The sequence below is a fragment of the Cryptosporidium andersoni genome (genome assembly GCF_001865355.1).
Source record: "Cryptosporidium andersoni isolate 30847 chromosome Unknown contig_34, whole genome shotgun sequence".
Taxonomy (NCBI): domain Eukaryota; phylum Apicomplexa; class Conoidasida; order Eucoccidiorida; family Cryptosporidiidae; genus Cryptosporidium; species Cryptosporidium andersoni.
This window is the reverse complement of record NW_027122830.1, coordinates 48,886-68,376: the sequence shown is the minus strand read 5'-3', so window position 1 is coordinate 68,376 and position 19,491 is coordinate 48,886. Positions and strand designations below refer to the sequence as shown.

Sequence of the window (19,491 nt, the reverse complement as noted above, 5' to 3'; positions counted from 1 at the left end):
CCTTACAAAGTACACTTATTATTTATGCCTACTTATTGAAGCATTAAATGCTGAATTCACAATAGAAATATATAGTACACAAGTTGAAGTTATTCTTTTTTGCCTTGTTTCGTTAACTTGCTCCCTTCCTCACAATTTTATAAAATAGACATGAATAAGGACGTATGGCGCGAGGTGATAATACTAGCTATTATGCGGGTGTAACACCTCGATCATGAAAATTGCGAGATTCGACATAATATTGGATATAGCTTTGACATACTTCAAGGTAAACCAATTGTATATCTAATATTCATAACTATAACTAAAACTTTAAATATTCCAAAATTATAACAGATAAAATGTCTTTCTCATTGTACTTACTTTCATCTTTTTTTTTTAATATAAACAATTTGATTATAAAGTATTGATAATTTAGCTAGAATGTAATTGTATACTATAATATTGTAAATATTGTGTTGAGATACTTGATATTTTAAGTAATTTATTCTAAAGATAGCCAGTATTAGGGCACAGTAGTATACATGCAGATACAGATATTAGTCTCATTTCTTTACACTTAGAAATAAAATAACAAGTATATTTTATTTCAAAAATATAAGTATCAATACACTTTAATAAAAATATTTACTGTAAAAAATTTTAGTGAATACCATTAAAATAGTGTAAATAGGTAAGTCCAAACTATTTAACCTACCAAAAGTCCTATATTATAAAGAAAGAAAAAGTGACAATATTAAGTAGTCCTAATAAATTATCAACAAATTAATATATTTGGTTGTGAATATTAAATGTAATAAAAGTATTTCTACGTACATGAATCCTCCTTTTTCGAGTTATATAAGATATTCTCTACAGGGCTTGAAATAATGCAATCTATTTACATTTTAACTTTTGTACAGATAATAAAAAAATGTCAGTTATAAGTACTTTTGATTGGATACTTTCTATATTATGGATTACTTATTGGCATTTAAAGTCAATGACTTCCAACCTAGCACCTATGTTCTGGAGATTCTCATACAATACATGTAATGCATTATTTACAAGGCTTCAGTTTACTTCAAATATAGATGTGTCATTTATGAACTATGGTTATGCAGTAAAGACACCTAATAGCCCATCAGAAAATTCGGAGTTAGATGAATTTATAGAGTTAAAACAATATAAGCTTAAAAAAGATACTCCTCCAAATTTCAGAGATGTTTGGAATTCGGTCCAGCTATATACAGCAGTATTATCGTGTTACGATGGTGAATTAAATAACAAATCTATGTTGGAAGTTGGATGTGGAAGAGGTGGAGGATCAGTTGTTATTTGCAGCGTAGCAGAACCTAAGTCCTATGCAGGAATTGACTTAAGTGATCAAGGTATCGAAATTTGTAGACAAGTTTACAGAAAAGACTTATCACCTTCAGGTAAAAAAGTATTCTATATTGGTAATAGTATGGAACTTGAAAATTACTTTGCCCCATCTTCATTTGATATTGTTGTTAATATTGAGTCAGCTCATTGCTATCCACACTTTGATAAATTTGTGAGAGGTACCTATGATGTACTAAAACCTGGAGGGATGTTGTTATTTGCTGATATTTCACCAACAATTGCTTGGCCAGATATCAAGGTAAGTAAAAGTAAATACCTGCAACTTTAATAGATGTTTACTTGTTCTAATAGGTTTATGTACTAAAATTAATCGATAATGATCAATTTCCTAATTCTATTAATTGCAGGATACAATCACTAATGTAGGGTTTCATATTACTAAACAGTATGATATTACAAAGAATGTCGTATATTCGCTCAGAACTGAAGTTGAACCATTTTTAACAAAGGTATGTATATAAAATTATTTATATAAATTTAGTCAGAATATTTACAAATGTCAAACTTTATTAACTAGGTGAATTCTAAAAGTTCCAATAGTTTTATTGGTCGTATTCTCATGTGGCTTGTAAATAGCCAGACAGTAAGAGTGCCACTAAGTGCAATGGAAAGGGGAGAAGGACAATATCAAATAATTGCAGCTAAAAAGCCGGCTCAAGTAAGAAAGTCATCAACTTGTCAAGATGAAACATCCACTTTAACACAGAGATTATTTACTGGATCTTAAAGTGAGAACTTTACAATATTTTAATAATCTAAGATTCTTCATAGTTCCAAGCATAACTGATAATATTTTGATATTAATAAAAGTAGTAAATTTACACAAAATGAATTTTTTAGCTTGTGCCTTAATCTAATAATTTTATGTTAATAAAGAAGCCATCTTATGTAATGAGATATTGTCCTTACCGGGAGAATTTCTGAGACCGGGAAAACACTTGAAATGAACTTTAAACAGATAAAATTTAATTTGTATTCTAGTTATCAACATGAAGATATAAAACCTCACTTACCTGGGTCTTATAAGTGTCAATGACATAAACAAACTTTTTTTTAGTATGAAAATTTATCCATTTTTTTTAAAAGGTAATAACTACATGCCAACAATATCAAAAAGCTTAATTTTACGTATAAGAAATGAAAAGTATTTATCAATAAGACAAATCAAAGATTTGTACAAGGTATTTAAACATAATTCTGATGGAGGTAAGCAAATATTAAGTGATTAATCGAGTTTAATCACTTTAAATATTAAATGTAAAATTCTCTATACTTTAACTTTTGCAGGTTTTATAGATCTTGATAAGTTCCGTGTATTATTGGGCCCTTTAGATGATGGGATTCTGTCACAATTGATATTCAATGCAATGGATTTAAATAGAGACAATAAATTAGACTTTTATGAATTATGCAAGGCAATAGGAATAATGATCTCTGGGACAGACGATGAGAAGATGGAATTCTCGTACAAAATTGCTATGGGTGTAGGCTTTGGAGATAAATCTGGGTTATGTAACTATAATATAACTGAAAGTGATGGTATCACCTTTGATCAACTGCTAACACTAGTTAGGATTATAGATGGTGCTAGATACTCACTTGCTGGTCCTCATATTTCAACTTACTCAGATATTGAAATATATAATGTATTTAAGAAGTTTGCAACTTTAAGTACAGGTACTAATGAGCCTAAAATATATCTCAATGACTATAAATGTGCTATTAAAGAGTCTGTAGAATTCCTCAATCTTTTTGGAATATCAACACCATATTTAGCTGAAAATTTAAGGGGATCTTTGGGAATAAATGGAAACATACAGTTTTATGGAAGTAATATACTAGAAGAGACAGATCATGAATATATCACTGATCTACCTCTGACTATTAAGAACTTGAAGAGTACACCTTTAGATAGTATTACAACTAGGGCAACAACAGGGATTAACTCAAATTTATTTGGTAGTATTGCACTTTCTGATCAAACTAGTAGTATACTATCAAATATGAATTATATAAAAAGTGGAATTGAAGAAACACTACGATCTATCCAAGATGTAAAAAGTGATGAGACAACTTACAATAAAAATGAAGCAAATTCTGACTTAAATATTATGACATTTAGCTACAAATGCAGCAGATCTGAAGAACTTATCAAAGGTGAGAAATTTAATGATTTATTTTGGATACTATATAAACAACTAATAAATATAAAAACACAAATAGAAAACCAAATTGAACTTTTGAACAACTTACCAAAGAACAATATACAGGAAATTAAAAGATTATCTAAATTACCTCCTTCAGCATGTAATATTTCAACTTCTGCAACCATGAAGATGTATATTAATAAAGGCAATGTACTACCTATTACACATAATAGATTATCTGCTATCCGAATAATCAAAAATTTACAGATTAAAAGCAAAAATACACATAAAGAGAAATTTAAGCTTAATAATAAGGAAAATTTTTGTATAAAGGGATGGGATATGAATAAAATAACAAATAGAGTATCACCATATAACTTATTAAGTAATGATAAAATTAGTAACTTTTTTGCAACTTCAAAACATAACTTAGTAAATCGAGAAGTGATAAAAGGTTATAGGGTATACTTTGGGCATGGAAGTTGGAATACTGTATTAAATATGATGATTGGAATGAGATTAGCAATAGGACGTATCTATTCTGAACCTAATAGAAATGTAGCAGAATATGACTTTTTAATGAAGGAAAAGTTTGTTATTATTCCTAGAATGGATAATATTCTTCAAAGCAAAATTGCCAGATCATTTAGACCTACTAAAAGATTTTTTGCTAAGAGACCAGTTCAATTTATTGACTATAACCCTATGGTATTTAGGAAAATCAGAGAAATATGTAATATAACTCCAGAGTCCTACATTAGAAGTGTTGGTCCAGAACAACTTTTGGGAAATATGGTACTTGGTAATTTAAGTTCAATGAATGAGCTATGTAGCGAAGGGAAATCTGGTGCATTTTTCTATTACTCTGCAGATGGAAGATTTGTTATTAAGACAGTCAATAGGAGTACAGTTATTTTTTTTAGGAGAATACTGCACGACTATTATAGACATCTTGAATCAAATTCTGATAGTCTGATAACTAAAATATATGGATTACATGCCCTAAGATTTAAAAAACCTTTATTTACATGTATTAATTCAGTTGACAAGACATTATACAATGACTACTCTGTATTATTCTCTCGTGAACATAACAAGATACACAAAGTATATTTTATAGTGATGTGTAATATATTTCATACTCCAGTAGAAATTCATAGGAGATATGATCTTAAGGGTAGTTGGATTGGAAGATGTACTCCAATAATACATCAAACTGATCAAACTATAGCTCTTAAAGATATGGACATGGTTAATAAAAATGAATTTATACAAGTAGATGAAAAAGTAAAACAAAAGCTTCTTGATCAAGTGACAAGAGATTGTCAATTTTTACAGTCTCATCATATTATGGATTATTCATTATTGTTAGGGATCCATTATGTTAATCCACAAGATGAAGATAATATCAAAAATATCGGTGCAAATATGGAACTTCAGGACTTTGTGGGAGCTATTTCGACAGATCAAAAGAAGATATATTACTTTGGGATCATTGACTTCTTTACTACTTGGAATACTACTAAAAAAGCAGAAAAGTTGTATAAGACAGTTGTACTTGGATCCTCTACAGGAATATCTGCAATTAAACCTGAAGCTTATGCTACTAGATTTATACAATTCCTAATTTCTAGGATATCTTCGGGAGTTTAAGTAGTTATCTTTTCTTAAGTTTTTATGTAGTGACTTTTGTTAATGTAAAATTTCCTTTGTTCTTTGCTGGTGTCTCTTGATTATTGCGTAATGGTATAGCCGGTCCAGCGGACAATGAGAATTAAGTATCACAATTTTTAACTGAGTTCTAAATTATATATAATATTTATTGAGTCTTAATCACTGTGAGTTCAGTGTAATTCATTGCATCATAACAATAATAATGGGGATTTTAAAATGGCTAGGGATTTAGATAAAGCTGAAATAATGGAACCTTTATTGGGTCTTTTTACAGAAATAGTTTATGCATTGACAAAGTTAACTAATGAGATGATAAATTCTAGATCACTTAGTAAAGAGGAAATAGCTCTTAGTACTGAAAATATTACTAAAGAAATGTAAGTAAGACTGCTTTCTTAAGTCCCAGAACACTATTTATTCTTGTATCTACTCATCTTTATAACTATATCTGACCTATATAGGACTCACTATATTGATCTACTTAGTAAAGCACAAAGTGTATTACCTGAATCATCTCTTTCAAAGGTGGAAATACCAGCTAGTCTTTTGAGGTAAACTTTTAATTTAAACCCTATACTTGAGTTATGAACTTATCACTTCTACCTTTAGACATATAAATCAGTATAAATCACCCAATACATGGCTCTCACAACTATTTGATTTACTAGAGACAGAAAATAACAAAGCTAGAGGGGAAGCCCTAGCAATGAATGTAAGTTCATCTTAATTTCCCTACTTAAGTCAAATATCTTTATTCTGTGCAGAGTCTTTATGAAGCTCTTACAAAGAGACTTGATAGTAAGAAAGAATTGCAACTGGAAGATATAATGTTTGGAAATGGATATGTTGAGGAAATACAAAATAGTGAGGTGTCTGGTCCTACTTTACAATAATAGGACTTATACAACATATGTGAAATTAGGGTTCTATATATTGTAGATTCTATGTATACCCTCTATAAATAGTAATATGCAGATTGTTTCGATATAAAAGAATAATTGAGTTTCTTATTTATAATCTAGGAATAACTCTTAAAAGCCGAAAATACGATTCTGAATACCCTGGAAATTGGATATTTCTAATAATATACTACTACCGCCTATTAATTATCAGGCGCCGTGATATTGACCTGTAAAAACTTCGGTTCAGAATCTAGCTTGTGCATAATCAAATGTCATTTTTATTGGGTGACTTTTTGCCTGACGTAGAAACACAGGAGAAGACTAGAGGTGAACATCCAGATAATAGATCTGCAGCAGATTATAAAGAGGAAAAATCTTATAATGAAAGATACCTAGGAATGGAACCTAGTAGCACATCATTTGATGCTTCGAATACTTCGTGGTATCAATTAGCAATACCATCCAGTAATAATAAAGATGGAGGAGATGATTTAAATTCAATTCTGTATAATGATGATGGGATATTGGGTGGTTTATTTTCTACCAGACGTCCCAAAGATGCTATGGCAGGTTTTAGTAGCGGTATGAAAACAGTTGGTAAAGGTGTGGCAGCAGGTGTTGCATCACTTGTAGCAGCACCTGTTGTTGGTGCAGCTAGGGAAGGTGTTCCCGGATTCTTTAAAGGTATAGGAGCAGGATTACTTGCTGCTGTAGCTTTGCCAGTAACAGCAGTGGGTGTTGCAGGGTACCAGGTGGCTAGAGGAGTAGCTAATACTCCAGAAGCAATAACAGAAAGTAATAAGGGTAGGAAATGGGACAAGAAAAATCGTTGTTGGATTGAGTATTACTACTCTTTAGATGATGAAATTAATCAAGTTTTGGAGGCTGAAAGCACCTCTAATGACAAACCTAATGAAAATAATATATCGAGTCCTATTCCTATGTCTCAAAGCTCTGTGGGGGATTCTAAATGTGATTCCACAACTTTTCCCTCATCCTCTTCTGCATATGTGAAGGTTGTAGATACGACATATTATGATTTGTTAGGAGTTTCTCCTTCAGCAAGTGCAGATGAAATAAGGCGTCAATATTATAGGAAAGCTAAACAATATCATCCAGATAAAAATCCAGATGATAATGAAGCTAAAGAGAAATTTCAAAAGCTGGGAGAGGCTTATCAAATACTAGCTGATCCAGAAAGACGAAATAGATATAATGAACATGGTTTGGGGGCTACTCAAGATATGCCTGTAATTGACTCAAGTTTGATTTTCACACTATTATTTGGTTCTGATAGTTTGGAAACTTATGTTGGAAAACTTAAGATGGTCTCTTTAGTTGAAATAGCAACCGGAGGACCATCTAATAACTCTAGTGTTGTTGAGGAAATATTGGAGACTCAACAACATAAAAGGGTCATTTATCTAGCAATTAAAATGCGAGAAAAAATCTCCGAAGTTATAGACGAATTTGATCCTGAGAATTCCACTGCAAAAAGTAATTCTGAAGTTCTAGAAAAGTGGCGTGAAATTGTTAGGGATGAAGCTATGAAACTATGTAGCAACTCATTCTGTGATGCAATGGTAGAAGCTATTGGATGGAGTTATGAAAATTATGGCTCTCAATTTCTTGGGAAGATTGACACATTTTTAGGGATAGCAGGGCGTTATGCTAAATTCCAAGCTAAAACAAGAGGTGTAGCTTCAGCTTGGAAAATGGCATCTACAGCTATTAGAACAGCTATGGCAGCCCAAAATTTGCAAACTGCTATGCAACGAGAAGAAGAACAACGACAAAATGCAAAGGACGATGAAAATACTAAGCAAAATATTGATGCATCTACTAAAACTCAACTCCAATTTGAAGAAACATTACCACTTATTTTAGAGACAATGCTGCAGATTACACTCATGGATATTGAAGATACTATCAGAACTATATCAAAGAAACTTGTGAAGGATATGGGAGTAGATATTAATGTTAGAAAACAAAGAGCGATGGCTTTGATTGAGCTTGGATCTATATTCCAGAATGTCGCAAATACAGCAAATCTAGGAAGAGAAGACGAGAAACCTGATGTTAGACGAAAAGTTGAAGAAGCTTTTATTAAGGCAGCTCAACAAAGAGAAGGATAGGAGATTGGAACATACTTGTAATATAAGGTCAAATATTAGTTGAAATATATCCTACGACTAACAATTCAATCTCTATGTTCTACTTGAAACTGTCAATAATTTATCTAAAGCATTGGCAATATCAGAGATGATCTGAACTCTAAATTATAAATACAAAAAGTTTAAAATAAAATCTTAATTTCAGTAATTACAACTTTGCGGTTAAATTCAAAAATTTATTAGCTGTAGTATCTAATTACTTACCTTTCTACTGTGCTGAGTGTTACATCAGTTACTGTTATAGAACCAATACTTGCCAAGCCATTTATCATTGTATTTAGATCATTTTTAATACTTGTAAAAGATATAGGAGATTCAGAAGAGTTACATGGCTTAGTAGTATGTTGCAAATTTGATTTTTGGATTGTTTGTCTATTGTCCACTGATACTGGAGGCGAACACTTCATACAATATCTTGACCCATTAGATGGATCTTCCAACAAAGGAACTTCTTCACACTAAAAAGGACACATATATACAGATTTGAATAGGAATACTTTTATACTCTTGATGCTAAAGTAAAACCTACCAAAGGACAAGCATCACCTAGCATTATCCATCCCTTTAATAGAAAGGAGCCCATTCGACCACTTATAGTTGACATATCACTCATACTTAATACTTATTCTGGTTTTCAAGCAAATTTCACAGTATAAACTGTTGCAGAATATTCTAGAAGGAACTTGCCCGTACAAGTTTTAGACTTAATACTTTGCGGTATACTGAAGATGCTGTGCAATTGGCGGTGGGAGAGAGTTTTCCGTTGCAATATTTTTTACTTAAAAATACAGGCAAGTTAGGCGTCACTAGATTATAACATTTACTATAAATCTCTAAGGGTTTGTATATGGATGTCTATGTTATATCAAATATAACAATAGAGCCCTAGGTTTATTTGAATATTAAGTTTTTTTTTCCTTTCCAAAAGATTTCTTAGAACTCCCGGTTATAGGGTGTACCGCACTGTACATAATATATTGTATATTAATATATTGGACGGAATTTTCTACAAACCTTAGGATTTGTGGGTTTATACTAGCATTACAATATTTAGAATTGTTTATAATTAAAGAGTATGGATAAACTGGAAACTCACAAGAAGGCATATAAGAAGACATTCGATGATCCCCGTAGAAAGCGTGAGGAGCAACAAGCTCAAATTCGCAAGCAGCAACGTGATGAACAATTAATTAAGAGACGTCAAGCAAGTGAAGTTGGTAATTTGAGCGATACTGGAGGAAATGCAACAGGTGGGAATGTTAGTGCAGTATCTGGAAATGTATATGGAGTTGAGCATATACCTGGTTTAGCACAGGGTTTGATGAGTGAAGATTTTAATATTCAATTTGAAGCAACTCAGGGACTAAGAAGGCTTCTATCTCGTGAGCATAATCCACCTATTCAAGCTGTAATTGATGCTGGTGTAATCCCAAGATTAGTTTATTTTTTAGGAGATTATGAACATCCAAATCTACAGTTTGAAGCAGCTTGGACTTTAACAAATATCTCATCAGGAACAACAGAACAAACATGTGAAGTTGTTCGCCATGGTTCAGTTCCTAAATGTGTTGAGCTACTAAACAGTCCTAAGTTGGAGGTTAAAGAGCAGGCAATTTGGACATTGGGAAATATTGCTGGAGATTCTGCGAATTGTCGTGACTTAGTTCTCAAGACTGGAGCTTTACCCCCAATACTGCATTTGATTGCTCAAGAGGCTGGTATTATTGATGGGGGGAATATGTCGGCCTTACAAAATTCTATACCTGGAAATAAAGTTAGCGGAAAGACAAGTATTTTAAGAACTGCAACTTGGACAGTGAATAATTTGTGTAGAGGTCGTCCATCTCCTCCATTTGAGCTAGTATCTTCTGCTTTACCAATATTATGTCGCTTATTATATTATTCAGATTTGGAGGTAATGACTGATGCTTGTTGGGCCTTAAGTTATATTTCAGATGGAGCTAATGATAGAATAGAAGCTGTTTTGCGTAGTGATGCATGTCCTCGTCTAGTAGAACTACTAGGTCATCCTTCACCATTAGTACAAACTCCAGCTTTAAGATGTGTAGGGAATCTTGTAACTGGAGATGATAGGCAAACCCAAATGGTTTTGTCATGTGGAGTAGTGAAATACCTTTTACAACTTTTATCATCTCCAAAGAAGGTAATTAGGAAGGAAGCATGTTGGACTATTTCTAATATTACTGCTGGGAATAAGGAGCAAATCCAGGAGATTATAGATAATGGTCTAATTACTCCTTTAGTTAATCTACTTAATACAGCGGAATTCGACGTGAAAAAGGAAGCTGCATGGGCAATATCCAATGCTACAACTGGTGGAACTCCTCAACAAATAGAAACTCTTGTTAATTACGGTATAACAAAACCTTTATGTGATTTATTGGCTATTGAAGATGTTAAGGTTATTGAAGTAGCTCTGGAAGCTATTGAAAATATTCTTAAGGTAGGAGCTCTTAGACAACAAGAACGTGGATTACCAGAGAATCCCTTCTGTACCTTGGTTGAACAAGCATATGGTTTATCTAGGCTTGAAAAACTCCAAGAAGCTCCATCAAAAGCTATTTATGAAAAGGCGTTTCATATTATCGTTTCTTATTTCCCATATGAATATGAAGATGAAGCAGAGGAAGCACAAACAGCTCCTCAAGCTAATTTTTCCTTTGCAAATGATGCTCCACAGGGTGGTTTCAGATTTGACTAATAATCAAAATGATTTGGCAAACTACATCTTTGATTTAGGATGCATTACAAGGGATAGTATTTGGGATATTGTTCAAGGTTACATAAAGTGTTTTTCTTGTGGAAAATTGGATCTTTTTATTATGCCTATCCTGCAATTTAATTTTTTGTTCAACTATACAGTGAAGTAAATTATTTGGACAAAGTAAATTCGTATTTTCATGTATTACTCTGACACATACAGTTATCATATGCTTAGTAAAGTATTTTTCATATGTAATTATCTAAGTATGCTTAACTTCCTAAATTAAAAATCATATTTTCGAGATATTTAAGCATTAAGATCTACATGTATGTTTCTATTATTCACTATATTCTATTGCTATTTTTTGTTTAGTTGTTGTTATTCAAAGTGCATAGCTCTTTTTATTGGTTAAGTTATTCTTTTTGGAGCTAGCTAATTCTTAAACTTTTTCTAAACTCTTCAACTACATGTCTATATATTTCTGATGCATTCACTTTTGCTGCAAGTTTGTTGCACAGTACAAAGCATCCAGCCAATCTTCTATGAAGAGAATATACTTCCGGGCGAGGAGGATTTTCTCTTGAACTAATAACTTTTGGAAATGTCTGAGCAATATAGTCTATAACGTTACATGTTGAGAAATCGTAAGTATTTACAATTCCATTAGATTTTGTATCAATGAAAGGTTCTGCAACCTTCATTACTGCCAATGTATGGGCCTTAATCATATCATCCTGCTCACAGCCTGTGAGAAATCCTAATTGGATACTTTGACTTTTAACACTATCAATATCACCTTCTACAGCATATTGAATAAGTTTCCAGTAATTGTAAACAAATTCCTTGGAATAACTTCTTGTGGCACCAAAGTCTAACAAAATTAATCTATTTTTTTTCGAGTCATAGAGAAAGTTTGCTGGATTCGGATCTGTCTGCATAATATTGAACATTAAAAACTCTTGTAAAGTCAAATAAAGTAGAGATTCAGCAATTTTATTTCTAATTTTGTCATTTGATGTATTTGGAATCTCGTTGTCATGTACAAAATAGTCAGACAGAGGAGCACATTCCTTGGGGTTAAAGTACTCTGTAACAAGAACTTTAGCTGTGGATAACTGTTTGTATACCCTAGGAACATAAAAATCCTCATGCTTGTTAAAAACACTTAAAGATGGTATCAACAAGTTTTTATATATTTCCATAAATAAAGCTTCATTCTTGTAGTCACATTCAGCAATTAATTCTAGCTGTAATTCTTTAACCAAATCTTTAATATACAGACCTTTTGGAAATATAGAAGTATAGTTAGACAAAAGTAAAAGTGAGTTTAAATCATTTCGTATACATCCCTCAATATTTGGATATTGAACCTTTACAGCTACCTCTAAGTTAATTTTATGTCCTCCAGAAACCCCAAAGGTATCTGTCATTAAAAAGGTAGGATTGAGTCTTCCATAGTGGACTTGACCAATTGAAGCAGCAGCAAAAGGGATTTCATTAAAATATTCAAAATAATGATCTTTCCAATCTGATCCTAATTCATTTTCTAGTATAGAATATAGCTGTTTTACAGGCATCTCATATGCTTTACTATGAGTTAAAGATAAATTGTCGGAAAGTACTTTAGGTATATAATGATTGTGTAAACTCAAGATTTGACCAAATTTCAATGCTGCACCCCTAAGCCGTCTTAATGTTTGTCCTATAATTATAGCATTTTCCTCACACATAATATTGTTGCGTATTGATATTCCTTTTCCATTCATGTAGTCTTTGTAGGTGTTCCTCAACGTACCACCTAAAACACGTAATGCCATATTTCCAACATGATAAAAACGTGATATGCCTAATGTAGGAATAGTAATTGGTTCATTTAATTCAGTATCATGCTTAATAAGTTTCAAATCTTCATGTTTTAGTTTATCAGTATTATGGAAAACTCTTAAGTCTTCATCAACACTGTCAGTATTATCTGTCTTAGAGATACCAATATAGTCATTTATAATTAGGGAACCCGTGCCTATTACTTCTCCATTATTAATATAACTTTTAATACTCCTATTCTGTTTTAATTTACCTGCAGATTGCATCTTCTTGTCTATATAATTAATTGCAGAGTAATTGTTATGCCTATTTTTGGTATAATCAAGACTTTCATGTTTATAAAGTATCCACTTAACCCCTGTGTAAAGCTCTGGGATCAAGGCATATGCTAATAATTCATGAATATGGTAGAAAATATAAAAAGTTGTACAATGATGTCGCGATCTCTTTAAGAGATAACCAAAACTTCCAGTATCTACAAATTTTATCACTTTCCTGAACATGATAAAAGTCTAGAAATTTTCAAGTGACCTATTTATTCTCATTATTTCTATAATAATAAACAGGTTTATGTTTATCAAGATAGAAATCTTGCTGCTTGTAAAGCAGCTTGAATCATCTCAAAAGTTGGCGCAGTAGCTTCCCAAAAAGTAAATAACTCAAACTGACATTAAGTGAATTTTGACCAATTTTGAAATGAGAACAAATCAATTTGAACTCATTATTTTCTTTAGATTATATTAAGTATTATTTTGAAGTATATATATTGCATTATTTTATCGAATTCCCTATCTGAAGCAATGAAGTTCATTTTAGGAATTGTTTACACTAATATACAAGAAAGTAGTATTAAAATGTTTGATATAGATAAGAAATACTTTTATTAATCATATTGGAGGCTGGAAATAATTTGGTGTTGTTCACACTGGTATATTTATTGGAATTTAATTGGGAATATTCCTAGATATATTTTTTAAGCTTGAGAACGAAATAGGTGGCATTAAAATATACAAATATATGCAACCAAAACAAACGAAAGATACTGGAATTAATAAACTAGAATATTACAATGATAAAGTGGAAATAGACATGTAGAAACAATAGTATTACTGAAAGTGCACTGGAATCTTTAAAGTATTTGAACAAGCAGCTGTTGATAAATACTATGAACTAACAAATGTACGTAGATTTTAGAGCTACTAAATAAAAATAAGTATATATATATTCATCTTTTATACAATCTTTAGTACTGATATTTTCATTAACTAAGAAGGAAATACTAGATAGAGTGTTGAATAACACTTATAATATGAAGATTATGAATAATTAATTTAAAGATTTTTTAGTTTAACCTCCCTTTATAAGTTTACTTAATAGATCTGAAATTCACTATTTAAAAGAATATTTCCAAAAATTCCCCACTATTATATTTTTTGTAGTATATTTACTTCCCCTACAGTACGTATATTGATGCCACTTCTATATATGGTTCATGTAGCTCTACAAAAAACTCGATATTTCTTGCACATTTAGTGATTTTCAGTGGTATAAACTTGAAAAGGATTTGTTCTTGGGAGTTTAAATGAGACAGAGGGAGTATTGCAACCATAGCCCTGCATAGTACAACTTCTGAAATGTTGACTATTAGTAATATAATCTGTAGCAGCATTCCAGCTATTCCTAACTGAGCTTAGGTAATCATTTTGGTGTTTATTAATATTTCTTGAAAATATAGAAGTTTTATGCTTATTTAAATCTTGAGAAGTCAGAGTTAATTCCTCTCTAGATTCTATAGTACGTATATTATAGCTAGAATTTATGTCTTTTAAAGGTTTGATAACCCCCCCATCTAATATTTTTGAGTTTGCATTGAGAGTAAAGTTAACAGGTTCTCCTTTATCGTTAATTAAAGTCAGTGATATGGGACGAATCTCCAACTTAGGATGGTCGGAAGAAAGCTGCATTGTAACTGGAGCTAAAATAGGCGATAATACCTTACTACAATGTATATGACTATGATATTCTGGTTCTTCCTTAATTATATGCTTATTAGTTTCTTCATTGATTAGAAGTTGTTCAGATTTATCTTCTAAATTTACTTCATTTGATTCAATATTGGTTGTATATTCATGACTTAAAGCTTTTGATGACACTTCAAGGAAGGGGATATTTTGTTTATCATTATATATATAGGTTGCACAACTTACGAATCCCTTCTTGAACCAATCACTTACAGAAATTTTGTTTTTTAAATTTCTAATATACTCTTTAGAAGTAGTTAAGTATTTTTTAAGAGCACTAATTGCCTGAGTACCTTGTGAATCAAAAATATTAAGTAAAGAAACTTCCTCTTCATGTTCAGAAGGCATTAGAATTTTAGGAACATATGAATATGCTAAGGTATTACTACCTACACTAACATTTTTAAAGAAGGAATCCTTAATAGAATCTGCATTTGCAACAATATCCTGAAATTCTATTATGTATAACTGAATTTGTCGAATTTGAGAAACCATTTCCTGAATCCAAATTTGTGCAACTTCATCTTGATCTGATAGAACATACATATTAGCAACCATTGAAAAGAGTAAGCTCTTATACCTTTGGAATTTTTTCTTACTAGAGCCTGAACTCCCATTGAAATATAATTCTCCCATTTCTAGATCTATCAAAGAAAAGAGCTCAATGGCATGACTTTCTATAATTGCGTTTTTTTCTCGTTCTACCCAATGCAAAGCATCAACCCCTTTGAGTCCATGCTCTGTAGCTATTGCTTTAAGATAATGTCCAATATAGTGATTTATAATAGCTTCACCAGTTCGCTCTTCTGGTAGAGTAATACCTTCAGGTGTCCCTAAAATATAAGTTATACGCGGAGGTACTGTAGTTTTTACTTTATCATATCCAAAATATTGCCATAAAATATTGAGAAGTTTTTCATTCCTTAGCTTATCAATAGATACAAGTATACCTTCATGTTGTACTGCAGGTGTGATAATTCCTATATCTATTAACCTGGTGAAATGTTGTAACCACGGAAATTGTTCAGTTATATATACCTCAGTATGTAGTGGATTATTCCAATCAAAACAACCTTGCCAGTAGAGACAAAAAGCAATGCAGAATTTGATATATTTGGATATGCGTGAATCATTCCAACTAGGAGAGGCATTGTTAATTTCAGCTTGGCAATAATGCAAATACCTGCGTCCAAACTTGGATAATGTCATTACAGAAGTAGCATTGTTTGTAAACCATCTCATCTTGAGAAATACAAGAAGTTTCTTATTTTGTTCATTTAAAATTTCTTCAGATCCTGTAGGTACTCCTTCCAGACCACTTCTAATATACTTGGTAACTGCATACTCTTTTGATGAAGAGTCTATAATACGATGTCCTAATACTAGAAGCCTTTCATATATACCACTACCCCCATCAGCAACAGATAGTATTGCTGAATCTATATCTGTATCCACTATATCATCACTAGAAAAGCCAAAATATTCAGTCATATCAAACCACATTCTGCATAAAGCATCACTGCACCATCCAAATTTTGTAACTTTACCCTTGCATTCACGACGGTGTTTACCTGCTAATATAGCTTTTTTTGAAGCTGCTTCCCATTCTAAATTTTTTCTAGCATCCTTCTCTCCCTCTTCTCGATTTGCAATGTATGTATCTGGTGTATGTTCAAATTTTACTACAACACCTCCTCTTCGAGGCATTCTAGATACTCTGGACTCAAATAAAGGTGTACTTAACCCTTTATAAGGTAGAATTCAAGATATTTAGCTATAATTTACTTAAAATTAAGTTAGGACTAAAATGAAATACAAAATTTATGCACTACGTGTGTATTCACACATAATACAAATAAAGGTACAATGTTAGGTTAATATTCACTTTGGAGTTTCCAACAAAAAAAAGAGAAAAAGTAGGATAGAGAACAAATAATATATAAAATATCTTGCATTAGTGATATATCTCTACATATTATAGAGGCTACATTTGTCTTAAGTGAACTAACTTAAATTTTAAGGTACACTTGTCGGAACCACTCCCTTAGTTTAAAAGTTGAGTATATGGAAGGATCAGATGGTTTTTTTATAGTAAAAGTATGTTTACAGTAGCTATCTTATGAATAATTTCTTTAAATTAGACCCCCCCCCCTCATTATCTAAAAGCTTTTGTAATAAAAGACTAATTAATTTATACGCAGAATCAGCTGGTTTCATCAAAACATCCCAATTAGTAATACTACTCCATACATATCTCTGGTACTAAAAATCCTTGAAGTCCCCTTAATTCTAACACTTCTTCATAGGCATAAGGTTCTCTACTCTAGAGATACTTCCGCCTATAATTACCACTTTAATTATTTACAGTCAATATTTCATGCTGAAAGGGGAGTTATTTGACCTTGAGTAGACGGTGGTTCTTCTGAAGGTGTTTCTGTTGAGGTATTTGAGACTCTAGAAGCATTATTAGATATTGTTTGGTCGGTCGAATTAGGTGTCTCAGGAATCCCCGTCAATGTCGTTGGTATATGTTGAAACATTCTAGCCTGTAAAAAATTTGCAGATAAGAAAGGAGCCCATGGCATAAATGCTGTTGTATTGGTTGTATTATCACCACTAGTAACGCTAAATGGATTAGCTGAGGGATTTTGGTTAGCTGCTGAATTTGTGGCTGCAGTAGCACTAAACATAAAAAAGGGGTTTGCAGCAGTTAAAGTAGCAGCCTGAGGGAAGTTCGTCATTGTACTCGATTGATTGGAGCCACTAGAAGGTGGAGTCCCTAAGCCCATACTAGCAGTAGCAGCTGCTACAGCAGCTGAAAATGCGGGGTCTATAGGAAGACTTGCTGGTAAGGAAGACAGAGTGGCCATATGAAAAGGGAGACCCATTTGATGCGCAGCAGCAGCTGCCGCTGCTGTGAGAGCGCCTTGTTGAGTTATATTAGGTATTACACCAGGTTGAGGTCCTAAGAGCAACGCATTTGCATTTGATACATTATTTACAATAACTCCATGGTTTGTTTCATCCAGACCAGATACTAAGTGTCCATTTGTAAGACTTTCAAGATCAAAACTTGGTGTATTATTAGTAGTAGCTGAGGTGCTAGCAAGATTCAAACGACCTTGTATTTTTGGTGTATCACTTCCATTGCTCGCGGTACTATTACCAACGCGAGGTAGCTCTTCGTATAAATGTGCTTGTGTCTTCATTCTAACTTCTTCTCGTTTGTGGCGTAAAAATTCAATTGCGCGACGCTGAGCTTCTTCAAAACCCAATTTTCTAGCTGAGAAAGTCTTGGATCGTCGTTGGTTATCTTCTTTCCAAAAGGCTAGCCATGCCATTTGTCTATTTGACCACGATACACCTTTACACCCAGATTTTGGATTCAAAAGTCTATTCACAGCATCATGACGAGATGATGATGAGTTAGTACAGTTTCCTCCAATGCCATCATTTTCATTGTCACTAGTCATATTTTCACTAGACTTTGTTACTTCTTCATTTTCTGACTTTTCTATATCTGGTACAGTATTACACTCTAAATTATCCTTTCTATGCGATCCAGACCATTCTAAATTGTTGTATGATCTATCTCTACTAGCTGTCATCACTACTTTGTCTTCATTGTCCTCACTACCCTCACTAGGACTCAGCCTATATGATGTAACAGGAGTACCTTGTATCTCTCCAGATATAAACTCACCATCAGAGTCATTAATAAAGCGTCTATCCTTGTCTTGAGTTAGTAAATGTAGAGGAATTTGAGCTTCATCATGGGTTAAGGGTACATGATTCCCAGTATCATTCAAAACACTTGAACGACGTCGTTTATTGGTTTGTGGTGGTGCTAAACCATTACTTAATGTCTGACGAGTCTCACTTAACATATCTTCTATAATATCTATTGTAATACCAGACCATAAATGTGGACCTACCAGTCCATCTCTTAAAAGTTCGAAATATAATAAACAATAATCATATCCCTTCTCCGAAATAACTCCTAGGTTTAACTTCCCCTGAACCATGTCTAGAAATTCCTGAATCTGGTATTTCTGAGGTAATAAATTCCATCTAAGGAATATATTAGCCCTATCCAGAGCTTTCTGTCGCAGCAAAAATTCTACATTCCCATTTCCACAAGTATTATTCTCTGTATTATTTAGAGGTTCAGTCTTATCTGTATATCCGTTCAAAGAGGTGTCTACTTTTATACAATTGGAAGTGTTCTTCTCAGCCGTTACTACTACACCTTCATTTGTATTAATTTCTTCACATCTTTGAGGAGATTTTGATGTATCTCTACCACCACTTGCTCCAGTTGTACTACTACAGCTATCATCAAATTGTCCTTCATCTACATCCTCTATTACAAAATTTTGAGGTGTTTGTGCAGTACCTTCTACTTTGCCTAAAGCCTCATCTTTAATTTGTTCTATTTCTCCATCTTTCATTTTGGTTTCACTATCCATTATAACAAATGCTAATTAGCATCTAATACTCTACTAGCTCGATATACTTTAAAGTATGTCCAAATATTGCTATAAATATTGATTGTTATCAGTTTCAGTACTTAATTAAGTAACGGACAGACACATAAAATGACAAGTTTTTATCCAATGCAACATACCCACCGCCCTT

At 32.4% G+C, this 19,491-nt stretch overlaps 9 protein-coding genes across 9 annotated transcripts; 5 read left to right on the top strand and 4 right to left on the bottom strand.

The window, feature by feature from the left end:
* Positions 1-913: 913 nt before the first annotated feature.
* cand_020610 (methyltransferase) lies at positions 914-1,903 on the top strand (the record flags this gene model as incomplete). The annotated part of the gene is made up of 3 exons (XM_067212291.1): positions 914-1,624; positions 1,734-1,835; positions 1,868-1,903. 3 exons carry the CDS (start codon positions 914-916, stop codon positions 1,901-1,903), a joined length of 849 nt encoding a protein of 282 aa, XP_067069069.1.
* A 426-nt stretch (positions 1,904-2,329) lies between these two features.
* On the top strand, positions 2,330-5,186 carry cand_020600 (phosphatidylinositol-4-phosphate 5-kinase family protein; the record flags this gene model as incomplete). The annotated part of the gene is made up of 3 exons (XM_067212290.1): positions 2,330-2,366; positions 2,473-2,592; positions 2,674-5,186. The coding sequence occupies 3 exons, from the start codon at positions 2,330-2,332 to the stop codon at positions 5,184-5,186; spliced, it is 2,670 nt and encodes an 889-aa protein (XP_067069068.1).
* Positions 5,187-5,423: 237 nt separating this feature from the next.
* Positions 5,424-6,100, top strand: cand_020590 (uncharacterized protein; the record flags this gene model as incomplete). The annotated part of the gene is made up of 4 exons (XM_067212289.1): positions 5,424-5,584; positions 5,669-5,758; positions 5,817-5,919; positions 5,972-6,100. The coding sequence occupies 4 exons, from the start codon at positions 5,424-5,426 to the stop codon at positions 6,098-6,100; spliced, it is 483 nt and encodes a 160-aa protein (XP_067069067.1).
* A 278-nt stretch (positions 6,101-6,378) lies between these two features.
* cand_020580 (uncharacterized protein) lies at positions 6,379-8,244 on the top strand (the record flags this gene model as incomplete). The annotated part of the gene is made up of 1 exon (XM_067212288.1): positions 6,379-8,244. The coding sequence occupies one exon, from the start codon at positions 6,379-6,381 to the stop codon at positions 8,242-8,244; it is 1,866 nt and encodes a 621-aa protein (XP_067069066.1).
* Positions 8,245-8,316: 72 nt separating this feature from the next.
* cand_020570 (uncharacterized protein) lies at positions 8,317-8,896 on the bottom strand (the record flags this gene model as incomplete). Its single annotated transcript, XM_067212287.1, has 3 exons — positions 8,317-8,383; positions 8,488-8,741; positions 8,813-8,896. The coding sequence occupies 3 exons, from the start codon at positions 8,894-8,896 to the stop codon at positions 8,317-8,319; spliced, it is 405 nt and encodes a 134-aa protein (XP_067069065.1).
* Positions 8,897-9,358: 462 nt separating this feature from the next.
* Positions 9,359-11,005, top strand: cand_020560 (importin alpha; the record flags this gene model as incomplete). Its single annotated transcript, XM_067212286.1, has 1 exon — positions 9,359-11,005. One exon carries the CDS (start codon positions 9,359-9,361, stop codon positions 11,003-11,005), a length of 1,647 nt encoding a protein of 548 aa, XP_067069064.1.
* A 431-nt stretch (positions 11,006-11,436) lies between these two features.
* Positions 11,437-13,335, bottom strand: cand_020550 (ABC1 family protein; the record flags this gene model as incomplete). Its single annotated transcript, XM_067212285.1, has 1 exon — positions 11,437-13,335. One exon carries the CDS (start codon positions 13,333-13,335, stop codon positions 11,437-11,439), a length of 1,899 nt encoding a protein of 632 aa, XP_067069063.1.
* A 1,026-nt stretch (positions 13,336-14,361) lies between these two features.
* On the bottom strand, positions 14,362-16,560 carry cand_020540 (uncharacterized protein; the record flags this gene model as incomplete). The annotated part of the gene is made up of 1 exon (XM_067212284.1): positions 14,362-16,560. The coding sequence occupies one exon, from the start codon at positions 16,558-16,560 to the stop codon at positions 14,362-14,364; it is 2,199 nt and encodes a 732-aa protein (XP_067069062.1).
* Positions 16,561-17,228: 668 nt separating this feature from the next.
* On the bottom strand, positions 17,229-19,322 carry cand_020530 (AP2 domain-containing protein; the record flags this gene model as incomplete). The annotated part of the gene is made up of 1 exon (XM_067212283.1): positions 17,229-19,322. One exon carries the CDS (start codon positions 19,320-19,322, stop codon positions 17,229-17,231), a length of 2,094 nt encoding a protein of 697 aa, XP_067069061.1.
* Positions 19,323-19,491: the final 169 nt, after the last annotated feature.